General features: G+C 42.8%; 1 protein-coding gene across 7 annotated transcripts in view; it reads left to right on the top strand.

Moving 5' to 3' along the window:
- Window positions 1-19,473, top strand: part of KATNAL1 (katanin catalytic subunit A1 like 1) — a 109,662-nt gene that overhangs the window by 58,174 nt on the left and 32,015 nt on the right. For all 7 annotated transcript variants that reach the window (XM_084842956.1, XM_084842950.1, XM_084842951.1 and 4 more), the window contains 4 exons: window positions 6,080-6,240; window positions 7,711-7,876; window positions 15,264-15,391; window positions 17,286-17,391. In XM_084842956.1, coding sequence (XP_084699082.1) covers window positions 6,080-6,240; window positions 7,711-7,876; window positions 15,264-15,391; window positions 17,286-17,391 — 561 coding nt within the window. The remainder of the gene's footprint in view (window positions 1-6,079; window positions 6,241-7,710; window positions 7,877-15,263; window positions 15,392-17,285; window positions 17,392-19,473) is intronic.

Raw genomic sequence — 19,473 nt, 5'->3', positions numbered from 1 at the left:
GTCAACCATGGGCCTGTCTCAAATAATATCTTGCTCAACACATGTGGCAGGACACACTTTGGACCTGGTTTTCTGTGCTGGATTGGGAGAAAATGATCTGCAGGTGGGGGAGCCAGTGGTGACTCCTTTGGCATGGACAGAACATTATCTGATCAGTTTTGATGTTCAGGCCACCTGTAACCTCTGCAGGGGTGGGGGACCAAATTCAGTGGTTCGCCCCCAGAGACTGATGAATCCAGATGGATTTTTGCGGTCTCTTGGGGATTTTCCTGCTGGCTTAGCTGACGGTCCTGCTGAGGTCCTGGTCACTGCTTGGAATGAGGAGATGATCCAGGCTGTTGATATGATCACTCCCAAACATCCTCGACCTAGATGTAGAACTGTGTCAGCTCCTTGGTATTCTGAGGTGCTGAGGGCAATGAAACGACTGTGTCGATGATTAGAGCGCAAATGGCAGAATACTTGGAATGAATATGATCGAACACAGGTAAGAATCCACTTGTGAGCTTATTCTGTGACGGTGATGGCGGTGAAGAAATCCTACCACCATTGCATCTACTCAGTGTCGTCCAGCAGAGCTCTTTCGTGTGGTTAAAGGCCTCTTGAGTGTAGGTCTTGGAACACAAGAACTTGAACTCTCAAAGGCCTGCTGTGAACAATTTGCCAGACACTTTGCAGATAAAATTGCTCATATTCATGCTGACTTGGATGCCATTGTTTTGACGAGAGTCTGATACGGATGGCGCTGGTGCACCATCTAGTCACGTTATGGATACCATTTGGCTTGTGCAACCTGAGCATGTGGACAAACTGCTTGGAGGACTGAGGCCTACTACTTGCCCTTTAGATCCTTGCCCATCCTGGCATGTGAAATCTGCCAGAGCTGGGCTGGATATCTGGACCTCTGAGGTAGTAAATGGCTCCTTGAGGGATGGTGAAGTCCCCGCAGCTTTGAAAGAAGCTGTGGTGAGGCCTTTGCTGAAGAAACCAAATTTAGATCCCATGGTTCCAGATAATTACCGCCCTGTGTCAAATTTGCCATTCTTGGGCAAGGTGCTAGAGCATGTGGTGGCCTCACAACTCCAAGCCATTTTGGGTGAAAGTGATTATTTAGATCCATTCCAGTCAGGTTCAGGTTATAGAACAGAAACAGCCTTAGTCACCCTGGTTGATGACTTACACTGGGGAATGGATGGGGGGAATGCAACCCTGTTGGTTCTTCTGGGCCTCTCAGCAGCTTTCGATATCATCGACCATGGTATCCTTCTGGATTGTTTATCTGGATTGGGCTTGGGAGGCACAGTTTTAAAATGGTTCTGGTCCTTTCTGGAGGAGCGGTCTCAGAAGGTGGTTCTGGGGGACTTTGGTTCCACCCCATGGCCATTAGCCATGCTTTTTAACATCTACATGAAACTGCTGGGGGAAGACATCAGGAGGTTTGGGCTAAAATGTCATCATTATGTGGGTGATACTCAGCTCTACCTCTCGTTTCCATCTGCACATCCCAGGGAGGCTGTGGAACTCTTGAACAGGTGTCTGGAGGCTGTTTTGGGATGGATGAGGGTGAACAAGCTGAAACTTAATCCAGACAAGATGGAGGTACTGTGGGTTGGGAAACCAACTACTTCGGATGGAGGTTTACAGCTAGTCTTGGATGGGATTGCACTCCCCCTAAAAGACCAAGTGCACAGTCTGGGAGTCCCCCTGGACTCTGAGCTAACTAGGGAAGCCCAGGTGGCTGTGGTGTCCAGGAGTGGTTTTTACCAGCTTAGGGCTGCAGTTGGCGTACCAGCCTATCTGGAGAGGACAGATCTTGCCTCAGTTATCCACACAGTAGTGACATCCAGGCTGGACTACTGTAATGAGCTATATGTGGGGCTGCCTTTAAAAATGGTTCAGAAACTCCAGTGCAGAATGTGGCTGCCTGAGTATTGGTGGGGATGAGGCCATCTGGTCACATAACGTCTATACTGTGCCAGCTTACCGGGTGCTGGTGAGTTTCCAAGCCCAGTTCAAAGTGCTGGTTTTGACCATTAAAGCCGTAAACGGTTTGGGACCAAGTTACTTGAAGGACCGCCTTCATCCATATCGGCCTGCCCACACTTTAAGATCAGAAAAGGAGGCCGTTCTCATTTGCCCACCTGCGAGAGCAGTCAGGTGGTTGACCACACATGAGAGGGCCTTCTCTGCAGTGGCCCCACACCTTTGGAACAAGCTGCCATCAAAGGTCCGCCATGCTCCGTCATTGCAGACTTTTAAGAATGCCTTGAAAACATATTATTTTACCTTGGCCTTCTCTTGATATGACTGCTATTGTTGCTGTTGCTGCTGTTAACATCGTTGTTGGTTTTATTGTGGGCATTGATTGTTTGATTGTTTTTATGTTTTTATCACATTTAATACTTTAACTGTTTTTATGTATTTTATTGTTGTAAGCTGCCTTGGGAGGGCTTCTGCTCTGAAAAGTGGCCAGGAAATATTTTAAATAAATAAATAAAATAAAATACATTGTGGGTGCCTGCACAAGGCCCACGTTGGATACAACCCAAAGTTTGGAAAGGGGGACTTTTAGGGATTTGCCCTGCCCTGACTATACCAAAGGTTCAAACTAAGAAGCATGGAGAAGGGAGTGGATCAAGGAGAAGGGGAGGAAGAAGAAATAAAGCTAACTGGGATTCAACTCTAGCAAGGCCGGACCATACTCCACATGCTGGGCCTCTTTTGGTAATCAGTCTGCTAGACATTAAGCCCAGGCAAAGCTTGAATGTGAAGACTGAAATCTGGCTTGAATGAGGTTTCTCTGGGGACTGCTTCTTTAAAACAGTAGAACTTTAGCTAAGGAGGTCAGCACCTTGGATTTCCAGCCAAATTACTTAGAAAGGAAGAGATATGAAGATCAGGGTGTTCCTATTCTTGATGGCTCTTAATGATTATAGCTTAGCAAAGGAAGAAGAGACACTCAAGGTTTGGCGGGCTTACCTTCAGGGGCTTTCACTGGCTATTCTGATCTGGTCTCCCCTGGATTTGGTAGACAGCATTTGGCCTGTGGCAGAGAGGATGGCATTTGCAATTTTCCAGAGATGCTCCCTTTGTGACAAGAATGCTAAATAAATGTATGAGTCATGCTGACTCTACTAGTGCCCTATAGTGGAGCCATGCTGTTGCTGTTGAAATTGAGAGAAGACAGAAGAGTCCACAGGGTCTCAAGAGTCACATGAGCCTGCCAGTGCTGCCTAGGAAGGCAAGTGGCGTGCTCAGCACCCACTGGGAAATCTGGAGTTCCCCCCACCCCCTTTTACATGCTCCAAATTACATGGACCATCTTTTCCAATAATTAAGTATCTTAGCAAGATTTGATCCCCCTTTATATTTCAAACCATATTTTTGTGTTGACATATTTATGTGTTGAATCCCCTTCATATTTGTTGGGTCCGTTTGTACTGCCTCCTAGTTTGCTTAGAACAGTGTCATTTTGCCAAACTTATTTTGGCACTGATTTTGCCAAACTTATATATTGTCATGACCCTGTATGACTACGCAGTGTAAATCTGGGCCTTTCACTTTATTCACAGAGTCCTCTTGCTCTACATGCAAGCAGTCCCAGTCACCTTTGTTGTATGGACAAATGTAACATGTAAAGTGAGTGATCATGCATACAATCAGCAGCAATTCATGTGTACAGTCAGCAGTGATTGTGGTGGCACTTTTTCCAGAGGTTATGATCACGTGAGTTGCTGTCAGCCATGTCCAAGAATGCCTGGTTCACACATTACCTTTGCCCCTACAACTGTGTACTCAAGATAACATCTTAGGTGAACTGTCCCAGTTGAAATTAGTTGCTGAAAAACAGTTTCTCTCTTTTTGACTCTGGAAATTATTCCCGCCGCTAAAACATCCAGAAATCAGTATTTAGCCTATCATTCATATAAAAGTGTCTTTATACCTATTAAAAATGTGTTGTGTATCTATTCCAAGTCTTTCTGATTCATTAAGCTTATGAAGCCTTTATTCTATTGGCTTCCTATGTGTAATGCTTTGATTTTATTGGAAAAAATTGAGCATTTTTAAGCCATTCAGGCCTTGATCACAACATGAGCTGGGGAAGGCTTTACGTTTGCAGGTAGATTAGGGGTAGGCAACGTGTGGCCCTCAATGTTTTGTACAACTCCCATCAGTCCTAGCCAGCATAGCCGATGGTGCGGGATGATGGGAGTTACAGGCCAAAACAGCTGGAGGGCCACAAGTTGCCCATCCCTGTAATAGATGAGCAAATGACACACTGCAACAGTCCTTAATGCTTTTTAATGATGCTATCTAACATATTAACTAATAAAAGTAGCAGCTCTAGAATTGGTGAGAGTTGCAGCTTATTTATGTATTTCAGCCACACATCATAAAACACCTAGTATAATTTGAGTTGTATGACAGACAGCAGATCCAGGCTAGCAGACAGCTTCACATCTCCTCCAACACCATTTGGCCAGTTTTCAGTGTGAGATCAAAAAAGGATAATTACTTTTAAAAAATGTTTTTATGTACTGTGATCAGCGTACAAGGTCTTTGCAGAGAAATGTAAGTGAAAATACAAGGAGCAATACAATCTAAATTTCAGTGGTGGGGAGACATAGGAGAGAAAGAAGGGCATAGAGAAGCAGGGCAACAAGAGCGGAATGTGAGCAAATGCGGTTACCTATACTCAACCTTCAATCCTTTGGGGATGAGAATGAAAGGGTTAAGGCAGGGGCTGGCAGTCAAAATGGGATGGGATGACCCCCACCCTTCCCTCTGCGGGCCAAATGGTGTCAGGGGTTGGGGCCACACCCCTTAATGTCGCGTTTGGTCTCTGGTGAGCACATTGACAGGATGATCCTCCCAGCGCACCTGCCAGGAGCCAGTTTTGCTGCATTTGGATCTCCAAACAGAGAAGGCCGGTGTGGTGTGAAGCCGCTTCGCCTGCCTCATGCCTTCTCCCACTGGGGAGAGAAGACAGGGATGACACTGCAAAGCTTGGCTATGCTCATCCTTCCCCTGCGAGCGCCAGATGAGTGTGCCACTGGCGCTCCTCCAATCCCCTTGTTATCTCGGACCCAAGACAGGAGACAAGGGTATTCCTTTCCTCGCTTCCTTATAAAGCTCTGGTAGCCTCCATGTGAGGGACCGGAGCTTGTGGAGGGAGTCCAAGCATCTGTGGGCTGGATGAACAACCTCCATGGGCCCTCCCTTGGCTTAAGGCAAATGCTTCACCTGGAAAAGTGTAAAGTTCACCTTAATTCCAGACTAGCTCTTCCGAACATGAAGTGCTCGTGTGAGCTGCACAGTATTTTCATTTGTTCCTGATGCCATAGGCATTTATAAAAACAAATGGAAGTTGAATTATCTGATGGGAAATCATTTCCTCCGTTTCGTTTGTTTTCTTCTGTTTGCAGTTTAGAGTCACGCATGACTTGGATATTTTGGAAACGTAATTCTAAATTATAAAGAAAAATATTTCTTGAGGAATTAATGCACTAAATAGAATCAGACCTGGCAAATGATGCCTGCTACACCACAGAGGAGCACAACTCCAACTGATTGCTCTCTTTGGACTGATAGGGAGAATGTAGACCAGTACTTTAACTGCCTAAGGGTCAAACTGGACTGGATGTAAGAATTCCATGATGGGTGCTCTCAAGCTTCAGGTTCGTGGGTGGTAGATTTGGATCAACTACAGCATGAGGTGAAGGGAGATTGACCCGTTGTCCCCACACAGAATCTCCGACACAAAGCATACACATGCACATGGCTGCGTTTGGACAGTGATCCTGAGTATGCATCGTCACTTGCATAAGAAGTGCCTTGCTGGGTCAGACCAAGATCTATTTAGTTCAGTTTGCTTTATGCAAGAATTTCAGGAATCAACATGTGGTCTACCAGAAGTTGGCCAGTGGTTCATGGGTGGACTGCAGTCTCTACTTTCTTCCCACCCTGCATTAAACTATAGTGCTATTGTGTCATCCTTATGATCTTATTTCTTTTTATTCACTAGCTATGTAAAATACAGTACACTGCTTTAGGATAAAATAATCTGTTTATTTTCAAGGTTCGGCAAGAACTCTTGGAAGAATACGAGCAAGTAAAGAGCATTGTCAACACTTTAGAGAGTTTTAAAATAGACAAACCTACAGATATTCCTGTATCTTATCAAGATGAACATTTTAGGGATCCAACTGTTTGGCCACCTCCTGTTCCAGCTGAGTACAGGTAATTGGGTTTAAAATAGGATTGCAAGCTTAATTGGGAGATAAATCAACTAAAGCCTGAGAGAGAGAGAGAGAGAGAGAGAGCTCATGTAGTATAATGCCTAAGAAATGAGCCATTTCTTCTTCATTCCCAGTCAGAACTTCTTTAGACCTGTTTTTTGCCCCCTCCCCTAATTGTGGAATGTTCTCTCCAATGAGGTCTGCATGGCGCCAGCATTGTCTTTTTTCAGTGCTGGGTTAAGACTTTCCTAGGCATTTGATGGCATATGATGGGCTTCTTAATTTAGTTGTTTTATCTGTCTTTTATTGTTAACTGTTTTACGTTTTTGTATATTTTAATCCCTGTTGTAAGGGAACTTTTTCTCAGGAAGGCATCAAAGAAAATAATAATAACAACAACAACTATTATTATTATTTAGACACCACACCAAACAGCACAGGTCTATGCAAACCATTGTTCAGAACTCACATGGTTTGAACTTAAAATGTACAGGGAAATTATGGTTTACATCTGTTTGTCTGCTTTCATTTTTCATCTGCTCACCACTGCTGTTTATATGACGCAACTGTCTCTGGAGGTGGAGGTCTAGTTGTAACTATGGATTCTCAGCTAAGACATTCTGCCAAACAATCCGTTGCGCCAGTCATGGTGTTCAGTTCCATTTCAAACCATAGTTTTTGTTTCTGGTTTGCTGGCTATCCACAAACCCTGGTTTGTTAATTCAGACATCACACCAAACCATAGTTAAGATTCCTTAATTCTGGCTTGGTGTGATGTCTGAATTGAGTTGCTGCGATTCCAAAATCTCACTGGCTCCTCACGCTGGTTTTCCAAAGGGTATGCTTTTGTCTAGCATCTGGCTCTGTTTCCATGGTTTTCTTCAACCTCTGACTTGTATACCTTGTTAGCCTAGAGCAGTATCCTATGCTACCTGTGTGCTAGCGGGATTCACTGCTGGCACAATGGGAAGCTAGTGGTTCTTGAAACATCTAGAAAGAGCAGAAATGGCAGGTCAGTGGAGCTCGCAGAAGGAAGCTTTTTTGGTTGCTTTTGGAAGCACTAGTTCCGCTTACACTAGCAGTGACTCCTGTGGGCGCAACGGAACTATTGGAGGTACAGTGGTAGTGTAGGATACTGCTGCTTATAAGGACTATCATGGACTTACACCAGATAAGCAAAGGTACCCGATAATTCTAGATCCTGCAGATCTGCAGCCATTTTTTTCTTTTTAAAAAAGCCTTTGCATACTATGCCGAAATAAACTGATCAACATCTGCATAGCATTGGAAGGGAGGGACTATAAAGTAGTTTAGTCTAACCCTCTGCCCCACCATAGCTGTCCACCCATTGGCACAGATCAACCTGTGCAATCTGACCATACACTTTTTCCACTGAATTGAGTATCAAAGCAAGATTGCAGAGTGTTTTGTCTCTCTTAACTGCTTCCTGCATGCTTTCTTTACTTGACAGAGCCCCACCTCAGATAAAAAGACCCAACCGAGAAGTGAAACCCCTGAGGAGAGAATCACCAGGATTGCAGCGGGGCCCTGTAGGCAGAGCTCAGCCAATTTCAAAAAATGAAAAACCTGCAAGCAGCCGAGAGAGAGAATCTAGAGCAAAAGGAAAAGATGAAAAGGTAAACATCTGTGGCTAAAGTACAACTCAGAGTTAGCCATACTTAAGCCTGCTGATTGCAAGGGACCTAGGGATCTGATTGCAAGGGACCTAGGGATCTAATTCTGTGTTGGATTTAGGCCTAGGAGGCTGGTGGGACAGGGAGGTGCCATTGTTTTGTGCAAAAGAAAATACATCTTTTGTTTTAGCCTCTGCTGCTTTCAGCTGATTGTTTTATTCTGCTTTTGATTTGATTAATATGGATTTGGGGTTTGGGGTTTCCCTGAGAGACATTAGCTATAAAAAACTAATAAAACTTTGAAATAAATAATACATCTTGATCTTAAGTACTGCCATTGTTATATCTGTCTGTGTTGTGAGTAGCTCATGAAGTATACATTTTGGGGAGATGTAGTATATATGACTCTTCCAACACTTCTGGGCAGGAAAAAAATCACCATGTATGCTGCTGGGCGTAATGAATGAACAGGGGGTGCAGGGAATACTTTGAAAAAATCAGTGTGTGTGTGTGTATGAAATGGCCCTGCAATATTCTAAGCCAAGCTATGCTTGGGAGACTGATGCCCAGAATAAAGTAGAAAAGACAAATAGAAGAAATTTGAACGGTGAATTTTTCAGTTTTCCTAAGTGCTAACATACAAGAACTGAATTTTAAAACATATGTTATTCCTATGATGGTAAGTTGCATAATACAAATGCAGCAGTTGTGCAGGTAACAACCTTTCTGAAAACATCTTTCTTTTCCTCACATTCACGATGTCTAGAAATAAATGATCAAATTAATCCAGTGGTCAGTTGGGCAATGCATATTGATGAAGCTAGAGCTCTTTTCAAAGATTCCTTCGCACCAATCATTGACAAGAGCTAAAAGTGTAATTCAGCCTGGTGCCCTTCAGATGTGTAGGGCTACAGCTCCACATCATCCTTGATGGGATTTGTAGTCCAACGCATCTAGAGCGCATGTGGTTGGCGAAGGCTGAATTGCACACTGACAGTGGTAAACAGAATTCTGGTATATTCCTATATTGGTGGTGGTGGTGGGGGGAACCTTAAAAGAATAGATACAATTGGCACAAGCAAGGGAAAGGAAAGGTGATTTTCTTTGAAATGTAACTAATGAAAGGTAAAGACAGTAATGGAAATTCCTTGAGTCTACCTAAAACTACCGAATAGCAAACCATGTTTTTATACTGTTAAACTGAGACTTGTTTTATTTTGGTACACCCTTTATAGGTTGAGGGAAATGTTCTTGATAATATGATAATGGGATTATCTCTTTGGCTAAATTTCGGGTTTTATTTTTTATTGTTTGGTAGGGTGCTTTACTTTTGTTTAGGATAGTCCTTTTTATTTTATTACTATTTTTATTTATTTCATTTCTATACCGCCCAATAGCCAAAGCTGTATTGGGCATAAAAAAGCTACATTTTTGACAATGTAGTTGGTGTCTGAAACATGGAGACACATTTTAGCTTATGGGGGTGTGTAAAAACACACATAATGTTCTCTATGCAAAGATTTCAGATATGATAGATATCTTTGTGGGAAGCTTATAGAAGAAGAAAATAATATATACTTGTCGCTCTTCCTGTTTTTATGCTAAGGATGGCCGTGTTCTTAAGTGGTTATTGTTGCTATTAAAATATTTTTCAAAAGATTTAGTTAAAATAGAAGAAGAAAAGAAATGTACACATCTCTTTCCAGTTTGGTGTAATAGTAGATTATGTCAGATTTGTACGAAGGATATCTGAGTTCAAATCTATGCTCAGTCATGAAGTCCATTATTGTCATTAAAATGTTTGTTCAAAAGATTTGATAAATACTTTAAAAAGGACATAATAGTTTTACACAGCAAAGATGTGGCAGTAGATTTGGGAGAGGAGGAGGATCATTGCAACCTCCCACTTTTTTTCTGCAACAGGTGGGAACCTTTCCTACCCTGACACCTGTCTCTCTCCCCCCCCCCCAGATTAGTAACTCTTGTGATTCACATGTGGACCCAGAGCCTTATTAAGGGACAAATTAGATGTGCTGATGACAGAAGCCCCTCACATGCAAAGTTTGTCTGTATTGTTCATTTATTTAAAATCTTTTTATCCCCAAAAGGCTTCTGGAGTGGCTTACATGCAATCAGTGAAACAAGACAGTCCTTGCCTGAAGGCTTATGATCTAAAGTCACATGACACACAAGGAAAAAGGGATGGGAAGGGAAGAGGAAAAAATTAAGTAGTCTTTCAGCAGGGCTGGTAGAATGGCCTTGCTTCCCCGCTGCCTGCAGCCCTCACACAGGTTGAAGTGCCTTGCCCTTTTTTCTTACCTTCTGAGGCTCAACATCCTTTCGGCAACAATTTCCTGGTTTAAATGAGATTGAGGATGGGGGACTAATGCAAAAGAAAAGATTGGATGGAGAGTCATGATTAGCTCTGCTATCGGTCATGTTTTTAAAAGGGGGGCTTGGAAAGAAACCAGAGAGAAACTAAAACAGTTTGGGAAGAAACGGTGCCATAAGTTCTCACTTACATACCTCCCTATTTCCCTGTTATATGGCTCTCGCTAGGCTTCGCACTCCTCAACCTGTGCCTATTCTCTTTCTCATTCACTGCTTCTCCCAAGCAACTTGCGGCACTACCTTGTTTGACAGAAGTACATAGAGAGCAAATGGCGTCCTCCTAATTCTGTGTAGCTTGGCTAAAAACTACACTTGCAGCTGTTTTTCAGCATCACTGAGCACCATCTGTAAATTCGCATGGTAACTAGAAGGTCCTCTCTGAAGTATTTGTGGCACAATCTGATCTTGTGCCCCTTCATGGATCACTGCCTTGTTGTGGCGAAGGGGCTTGGGTAGCCATAAGCTATGCCGTGCAGGGCCACCCAAGACGGTCATGGCAGAGAGTTCTGACAAAATGTGGTCCACTGGAGAAGGGAATGGCAACCCACTCTAGTATTCCTGCCAAGAAAACCCCATGGAACGTATCACACGGCTTAAAGATATGATGCTGGAAGATGAGCCCCTCAGGTTGGAAGGTGTCCAATATACTACTGGGGAAGAGCAGAGGGAATTTCCAAGTAGCGCCAGAAAGCGTGAAGCGGCTGGGACAAAGCCGAAAGGACACTCAGCTGTGGATGTTTCTGGTGGTGAAAAGAAAATCCGATGCTGTAAAGAACAATATTGTTTAGGAACCTGGAATGTAAGATCAATGAATCAAGGTAAGCTGGAGGTGGTGAAACATGAGATGGCAAGATTGAACATCGACACCTTGGGAATCAGTGAACTAAAATGGACAAGCATGGGCGAATTTAATTCAGGTGACCATTATATCTACTGCTGTGGGCAAGAATACCATAGAGGAAATGGAGCAGCACTCATAGTCAACAAAAGGGTGGGAAAAGCAGTACTGGGGTACAATCTCAAAAACGACAGAATGATCTCAGTACGAATCCAAGGCAAACCATTCAACATCACAGTAATTCAAGTCTATGCCCCAACCACTGAGGCCGAAGAAGCTGAGATTGATCAGTTCTATGAAGACCTGCAACACCTTCTAGTACTAACACCAAAAAAAGATGTCCTCTTCATCATAGGGGATTGGAATGCTAAAGTAGGAAGTCAAGAAATCACCGGGATAACAGGCAGGCATGGCCTTGGTGTACAAAATGAAGCAGGACAAAGGCTAATAGAGTTTTGCCAAGAGAACACGCTTCTCATAGCAAACACTCTTTTCCAACAGTACAAGAGGCGACTCTACACATGGACATCACCAGATGGTCAATATCGAAATCAGATTGATTATGTCCTTTGCAGCCAAAGATGGAGAAGCTCTATACAGTCAGTAAAAACAAGACCTGGAGCTGACTGTGGCTCAGATCATGAGCTTCTTGTTGCAAAATTTCGGCTTAAATTGAAGAACGTAGGGAAAACCACTAAACCATTCAGGTATGACCTAAATCATATCCCTTATGAATATACAGTAGAGGTGAGGAATAGATTTAAGGGATTAGACCTGATAGACAGAGTGCCTGAGGAACTATGGACGGAGGTTCATAACACTGTTCAGGAGGCAGCAACGAAATCCATCCCAAAGAAAAAGAAATGCAAGAAAGCCAAGTGGCTGTCTGATGAGGCTTTACAAGTAGCTGAGGAAAGAAGGGAAGCAAAGAGCAAGAGAGAAAGGGGAAGATATATCCAACTGAATGCAGAGTTCCAGAGAATAGCAAGGAGAGACAAGAAGGCCTTCTTAAATGAACAATGCAAAGAAATCGAGGAAAACAATAGAATGGGAAAGACTAGAGATCTTTTCAAGAAAACTGGAGTTCTCAAGCATGATAAAGGACAAAGGAGGCAGGGACCTAACAGAAGCAGATGAGATTAAGAAGAGGTGGAAAGAATACACAGAAGAACTATACAGGAAAGATCTGAATGTCCCTGATAGCTATGATAGTGCGGTCACTGAACTTGAGCCGGACATCCTGGAGAGTGAAGTCAAGTGGGCCTTAGGAAGCATTACTAACAACAAAGCTAGTGGAGATGACAGTATTCCAGCTGTGCTATTTAAAATCCTAAAAGATGATGCTGTTAAAGTGCTGCACTCAATATGCCAACAAATTTGGAACACTCAACAGTGGCCACAAGACTGGAAAAGGTCAGTTTACATTCCAATTCCAAAGAAGGGCAATGCCAAAGAGTGTTCGAACTAACGTACAATTGCGCTCATTTCACATGCCAGCAAGGTTATGCTCAAAATCTTAGAAGCTAGGCTTCATCAGCATGTGAACCGAGAACTACCGGAAGTACAAGCTGGGTTTCGAAGAGGCAGAGGAACTAGAGATCAAATCGCCAACATTCGCTGGATCATGGAGAAAGCAAGAGAATTCCAGAAAAACATCTATTTCTGCTTCACTGACTACGCTAAAGCCTTTAATTGTGTGGATCACAACAAACTGTGGCAAATTCTTAAAGAGATGGGAGTACCAGACCACCTTACCTGTCTCCTGAGAAACCTGTACGAGGGTCAAGAAGCTACAGTAAGACCCGGACATGGAACAACCGATTGGTTCAAAATTGGGAAAGGAGTACGACAAGGCTGCATATTGTCACCCTGCTTATTTAACTTATATGCAGAGTACATCATGAGAAACGCTGGGTTGGATGAATCACAGGTCGGAATTAAGATTGCAGGGAGAATTATCAACAACTTCAGATACGCAGACGATACCACCCTAATGGCAGAAAGCGAAGAGGATCTCAAGAGCCTCTTGTTGAGGGTGAAAGTGGAGAGTGCAAAAGCTGGTTTGAAACTCAACATTAACAAAACGAAGATCATGGCATCTGGCCCCATCACTTCCTGGCATATAGAAGGGGAAGAAATGGAAGCAGTGACAGATTTTACTTTCTTGGGCTCCAAGATCACCACAGACGGTGACTGTAGCCATGAAATTAAAAGACGCTTGCTCCTTGGGAGGAAAGCTATGGCACATCTAGACAGCATAGTAAGAAGCAGGGACATCACCTTGCCGACAAAGTCCGTCTAATCAAAGCTATGGTTTTCCCAGTAGTAACGTATGGCTGTGAGAGCGGGACTATAAGGAAGTCTGAGCACTGAAGAATTGATGCTTTCGAACTGTGGTGCTGGAGAAGACTCTTACGAGTCCCCTGGACTGCAAGGAGGTCAAATCAGTCCATCCTAAAGGAAATCAACCCTGAGTGTTCATTGGAAGGACAGATACTGAAGCTGAAGCTCAAATATTTTGGCCACCTAATGTGAAGAGAAAACTCTCTGGAAAAGACCCTGATGCTGGGAAAGATTGAAGGCAAAAGGAGAAGGGGGCGGCAGAGGATGAGATGGCTAGATAGCATCACCGATGCAATGAATATGAACTTGAGCACACTCCGGGAGAGCGGAGGACAGGAAGGCCTGGCGTGCTATGGTCCATGGGGTCACGAAGAGTCGGACACGACTTAACGACTGAACAGCAACTGATCTTGCGGCTGCTGTGCCATGCACGTCAATATATCTAATTAACTGAAAGTATTAGTAGCCATACTGTGACTGGTGTTGATTTAAAAACAAAATGAAGAGATCACTGGCAGAATAATCATTGACCCCGATAAGATCAGTTTGGGTCAGAGGCTGGATGCATCAACTTAGCATTGGAGTACTCTCAATTAAGCAGGCTTTATTAGCGTCTGGCTTAGAATACTCACCGAGTTATTAATATTATTTACACATGTATCTCACTGCCTCTTTGGAAAGCTCAGGGCACATTACATAGAGCTCCCAATAGTCTTTCATGCAGATGCACTGAGCAGGTTTGCCCCTCCTAAGCTTCACCACTCCTATAAAAATAGTTGCTCTCAGCATTCATTGGGGTCCCTCGATAACATATGATTGCCAATGAGGACTAGGAGGCAATAGTTCCCCAGATCCTATTTCTGTCGGGCATTCTCTCACATTGCCAGAGTCCTTATTTGTATGGGTTAGGACTTGTGCAGATGACACACTTCCAGTGTTTTGGAAGCTCTCCTTTTGTATCACATTTGTATTTTTCTCCCCTCTTGCACATCTCTCACTGGCAAACCAATTTTACTGATCTGAAGGCATTTGCTAAAATCTAAAACTCCTCTTCCCCTAAGTGCAACTGTTGCCAAAATGGTAGAGGTGTGTACATTTTGTGCTAATGTTGTTGGCTCTGCGGAGCATCACTGATGAGGCATTATCCCCTCACCCTTAATAGCTATGTAGCATTGAAACTGTTTAAAAATATAGATTGATGGTTGATTAAAGGATGGGCAGTTGCCTGTTTTACTGTATGTAGTCCTTCTTAAAACAACAAAAAAAGAAGCCCTAGGCTGTCTCAGCTGTATCTCATCCCTCCCTCCTTGGAAAACAGCACCCATATAATCCGCTCCAACCTGTAGCATTGTTGCCAATTCCAGAATTTCTTGGAAATGTTCCGTTTTCAAGAACCTTTACTTTGAATTATATGCCTTCCCTGCTCCAATTGCCAGTGTTCATATTTTCCTTTAATACAAAGTGTGTTGGGGAAAGGGAATTTTGGAAATTGTAATTTGATCCCAGTTCCTCAATTCCAGAGCTATAGTTCTCAAGGTTTAAATAAAATATGCGTTGATAAACATTGAACTGATGCAGTTTTTCCCCCTTTAACTTTTTCATATCAAAGGTCCTTGAATATACATTTACTTGATATCTTGTTTGTGCCTTTTTGAGCCCACTGGTTTCATGTCTTAAGTTGTCCTGTGCTGATAAAGGGAGTAAAGCTCAGATAACTCTTCAAGAAAAGAAAAAGAAATGTAGCTGTAGAATTGTTTTAACCTCCAACTGATTCATATGCTGACTCTTTAAAGATTTGCTTCCAACACTTTGATCTAGGGAAAGAAGATCCCCCAGGATGGTGCTGGTGATGGTGAAATTCAGAAATTTGATGGAGCAGGATATGACAAAGATCTGGTTGAGGCTCTTGAAAGAGACATCGTGTCAAGGAATCTAAGTATTCATTGGTACAGTGCTTATTTTGTAAAATGAGAGATGTTAGGAGTTCTTGTGTCCCTGGGAGACTCCAGGACATGTAAAAACATCTCAAACACTTCTAAAATAATCAGTTATTTTAGAAGCGTTTGAGATGTTTTACATAGCCTAAAGTAACATGAAATAAGTAAGATGATATATGTATATATTTTCACTATATTATTATTGTTAGCCCCTGAAGAAGAAAATCAACATTTCCGAAACATGTTGGGCCAATTAAAAATGAACTACAATAAACCTTTTTCTATAGGCACCTGGGATTTCTCCATTTTCTTTTCTCCGTTGTTGTTTTTCCCTGCACATGTGCCTCCCCTCCTCTTTTTATTCTCTCTATATCAGTACATGAGACTGGGATGCTGTGAAGCTATGAGACATTTTTAATTTATTAAATGTTGTCTTGTAAGGTCACCAACTCCCACAAGAGATTGAAGGCCAAGTCTTCATTAAAGCTGTCTCATGGAAGTGTCTCAGTGGAGACACAGTAGTGTGGCAGTGGCTCCATATGGCATCCATGAGAGCCCCCCCACACACACACATGTTACCATTAAGCAGAGTGCAGCACTGATCATGCAGGACTGATCATGCAGCACTGATGTGGAAGCTCTCCATGCAGTGACATGTTACAGCCACCATGTGGAGCTACTGCAGCATGTAGGCCTTTCCAGCAATGTGCATGTGGTAACCATAATGTAAGAATTGCCATTCAATCTTGGAAGCTTCATAGGTATCATGGAAGTTTGGGATAGGGAAAGGGTTAGAAATATCTCAGATAAATATTTCCAGAAATGCCTATAATTCTCAAATTGTTTTTCCTGCTGAGGCAACTTCGAGGCCTAGGAAGACATTTTCTGCAGACCCCCATGGTGATAATAGTTTATCTAGCTTCAGTAGCAGATGGAATGTGTAGTCTACCTAAGGGGGAGGACCTAAACAGCCCTCCGCTAACTTAGCCAAGGTCTTACATGATGCCATCTTACTCAGCCCTATGGCATGCATTGTAGTGGGATCACGCTAAAAAACAGGCTTGGGCCATATAGGTTCCTTTAGGATCCCGCCTCCTAAAATGTGATCAGTGATGGCTCTAGCCATTGGGGCACTCTGAATGTGTTCCAGCTTTTCATTCCATCCCTCTTGTCCCTGAAAACAATTGAACCAGCCCAGTCCTTTCCAACCTGCAGATCCATTGTCAACTTCCCCACTTTGCTGGGTCCAGGGGAACATATACTTTCCTTTTCTTCTGCTTGGTCAAAATAGCCAGCCAGTCTGGGGCTGAACTCTAGGAGACTAAGGGATGTCTAAGGAGATCTTAACCATCTGGGACAGTTGCCTCAAGCAGTTGGTGGATGTGTGTCATGACCTCATTTTGTCATTTAGATGATGGAGACTGTTGCTAGATCAGGACTGCCTGATCCACTATTTGAAAGCAGACATGTAGATAGTTTCCATAGCCCAGATGGTTGCCACATGCTCCAGCAGGCTGGAGTTGCTCATTGCTATTCTACTGTATAGGAATATTCTACAGGAGATTTTCTGGAGCTATCTGTGCATACAGATCACAGAGCAAGGTTCTCACTTTTAAATAATACCATGTGCAAAAGCTTCATTACAGACACCCATGAATGCTGAAAAGGATATTAAAGAGTTGTCCAAATCATATCTTCAGGAAACCATTTTTTTTAGTTAGCTGAAAGTAATTTTCCCCCCATTTCTTTCACATGGAAGGTCATTTTTCAGGACAATGGGACATGGTGCATAGGGACATGGTGTTACTATATTTTATAAGTAACATGAAATATGTTACTTTTATTTTTTTTAGAGCAAGATGTTTTGTGTGCATTAACCTAAATTTGAATTTATTTTACACAGGGATGATATAGCCGATTTGGAAGAAGCGAAAAAATTATTAAGGGAAGCAGTTGTTCTTCCAATGTGGATGCCAGATTTTTTCAAAGGGATCAGACGACCTTGGAAGGTGAGAACTCTCTAGCTACTATTCAAGTGTGTGCGTAATTGTAGATACAAAGCATATATGCATAATAATGTAGTATGTGTTCAGACATATCCTGTAACAGACCCTGTACAAATGCAGGGAGGCATGTTAAGTTGGATATTTTGTATTGGTTTAATAAGAAGTAATCTTCTTATTGGGTAAGTTGAGGTTACCCAATTCTTGCTGCATTCTTTCTCCCTGTCAAGGTAGTAGTACACACTAAGGAAGATCATCTACTTCAAAAGCGTTATGGATCTAACTGGATTCCAGAATTCTCTGGTCGTTGTACATTTCAGCGTTGATAGCTACTCTTAATTTACCTGGTTAACCTGAAGAATAACAGGTTGACTTGGCCATCTCTATGGTTGTTTCTCCGCTGCTATCTCCCACTAGTTCAATGGCACACATCTTTATGGTTTACAAAGGACCTGGGGCAGATGAAGCCAGAAAGGAGATGACAGGTATGTCTCAACTTGGGCTGAAGCCACCAGATTGCAGCAGATTTTAAAAAATGTTAAGTCTATGGACTCATTGCTGTGTTACCATAGCAGTGTGGAAGCCACTGCAGTTTGGCTTCTCACACCACACAGTGTAGGGAATCCCAGGGTCACATGGCAGGAGCCATCATTATGGCTATTTCCTTGCCAATATTGCTGTGATTATGAGCTAGTAAGGTAGCAACAGTATAGTTTTCATACCATGGCAACGTTAGCTGCAGAGAAATCCTTTGTTGCTACTTGTCCAACAAAAATGTCAGCTGGTGGAACTATTCCAGGCAGTGAATGGCCTAGTAAACCTTCTGTGCCATCTCTCAAATGATGAGATACCATTAGTCCACTGTGAATGGATTTGCAACCTTCTTTGCAGTGAAAATTGCTCACATTTGATTTCATCTTGGAGTCTCAACTTTGGACACAGTTGAAATGTTGGGATATTTAAGGCTCTATTGTTTTTATTTGGATCAGCTTTGGTCTCTGTCTTCTGCTGAAATGAAGGATACTGTGGAGGATATGAAGGTAGCCACCTCTGAGTTGGAACTATGCCCATCTTAACAGGTGAAAGCCAATTAGGACAGGCTGGGTCATTTGATGACTAGCATTCTTAATGACACATTCAGGGAAGGTAGGTTGTCGTAAATCTGTGATTGTCCTACTCAAAAGACCTATCTTGTGTGTAGATTACAAGGGCACCTACTGTCCTGTCTCTAACTTTCCATTCTTAGGGAAGTTTGCTGAGTAAGTGATGGTCCTCCAGTTCCAAGGGCATCTATATGCCATCAGCTTCCTAGACTCTTAAGTGGTTCAATTTTTAGCCTGGGGTATGGTATCTATCTACACTGCTTGTGGCTTGACCAACCATTTCAGCTTAGAAACCAATGTGGAAATTGCACCCAGTAGACCCAGATAGACATTTCTTCTGCCTTCTATGTTGTTAATCATGAGATACTGATGATGTAACAATAGGACCTGACAACATTTGGGAGAACTATAAAACTAAATGCAGACTATCTAATAAACAATAAACCCCAGAGCTGAAGTGCAGACTGTCTAACCCCCGAGCTGAGGAGAATATGGAACACTGTGTTTTCCCTACTCTTTACCTTTCATTGTGGTATGGGGAGAGGGTTATATTTCATTATTGGATGGAACAGCAGAAATACACAGCTTTTGGTATCAGTCATTGAGAGTACTAACTCAGCTAACAACAAACCAGCTCCATTCTTGTATGCTCAGGGCTCTCCTGAGAACAGTTCTCAAGACAGCTGTTTTTATTTCCAAAGTAGACACTCGGAATGGAAAATGGCTCTCCTCCCAAGTGAGCGCAGTCATGGCTAGATATATTTGTGTGGACATCAGAGTTGCCAGTTTTGCTTCCTTTGATGTGTTCTTTGAGCCAAAAATGGCCAATCTCCAGTTGCGCTTCCCACTGTTGGAGTAGTGATCGTTACAACAGCAAGAAGTAACCCTGCTGTGATTCTATCAAAACTCCTGCAGTGCACTTGATCGTGTGAGTGGAAAATTCCTAGATTTGACAGAGCCTGGCGGAAAGGACATGTTTTGTGTG

The sequence above is a fragment of the Heloderma suspectum genome, chromosome 3 (genome assembly GCF_057233095.1).
Source record: "Heloderma suspectum isolate Gila_16-S chromosome 3, 16-S_ref, whole genome shotgun sequence".
NCBI lineage: Eukaryota > Metazoa > Chordata > Lepidosauria > Squamata > Helodermatidae > Heloderma > Heloderma suspectum.
This window is presented reverse-complemented; position numbering and strand designations above follow the sequence as displayed.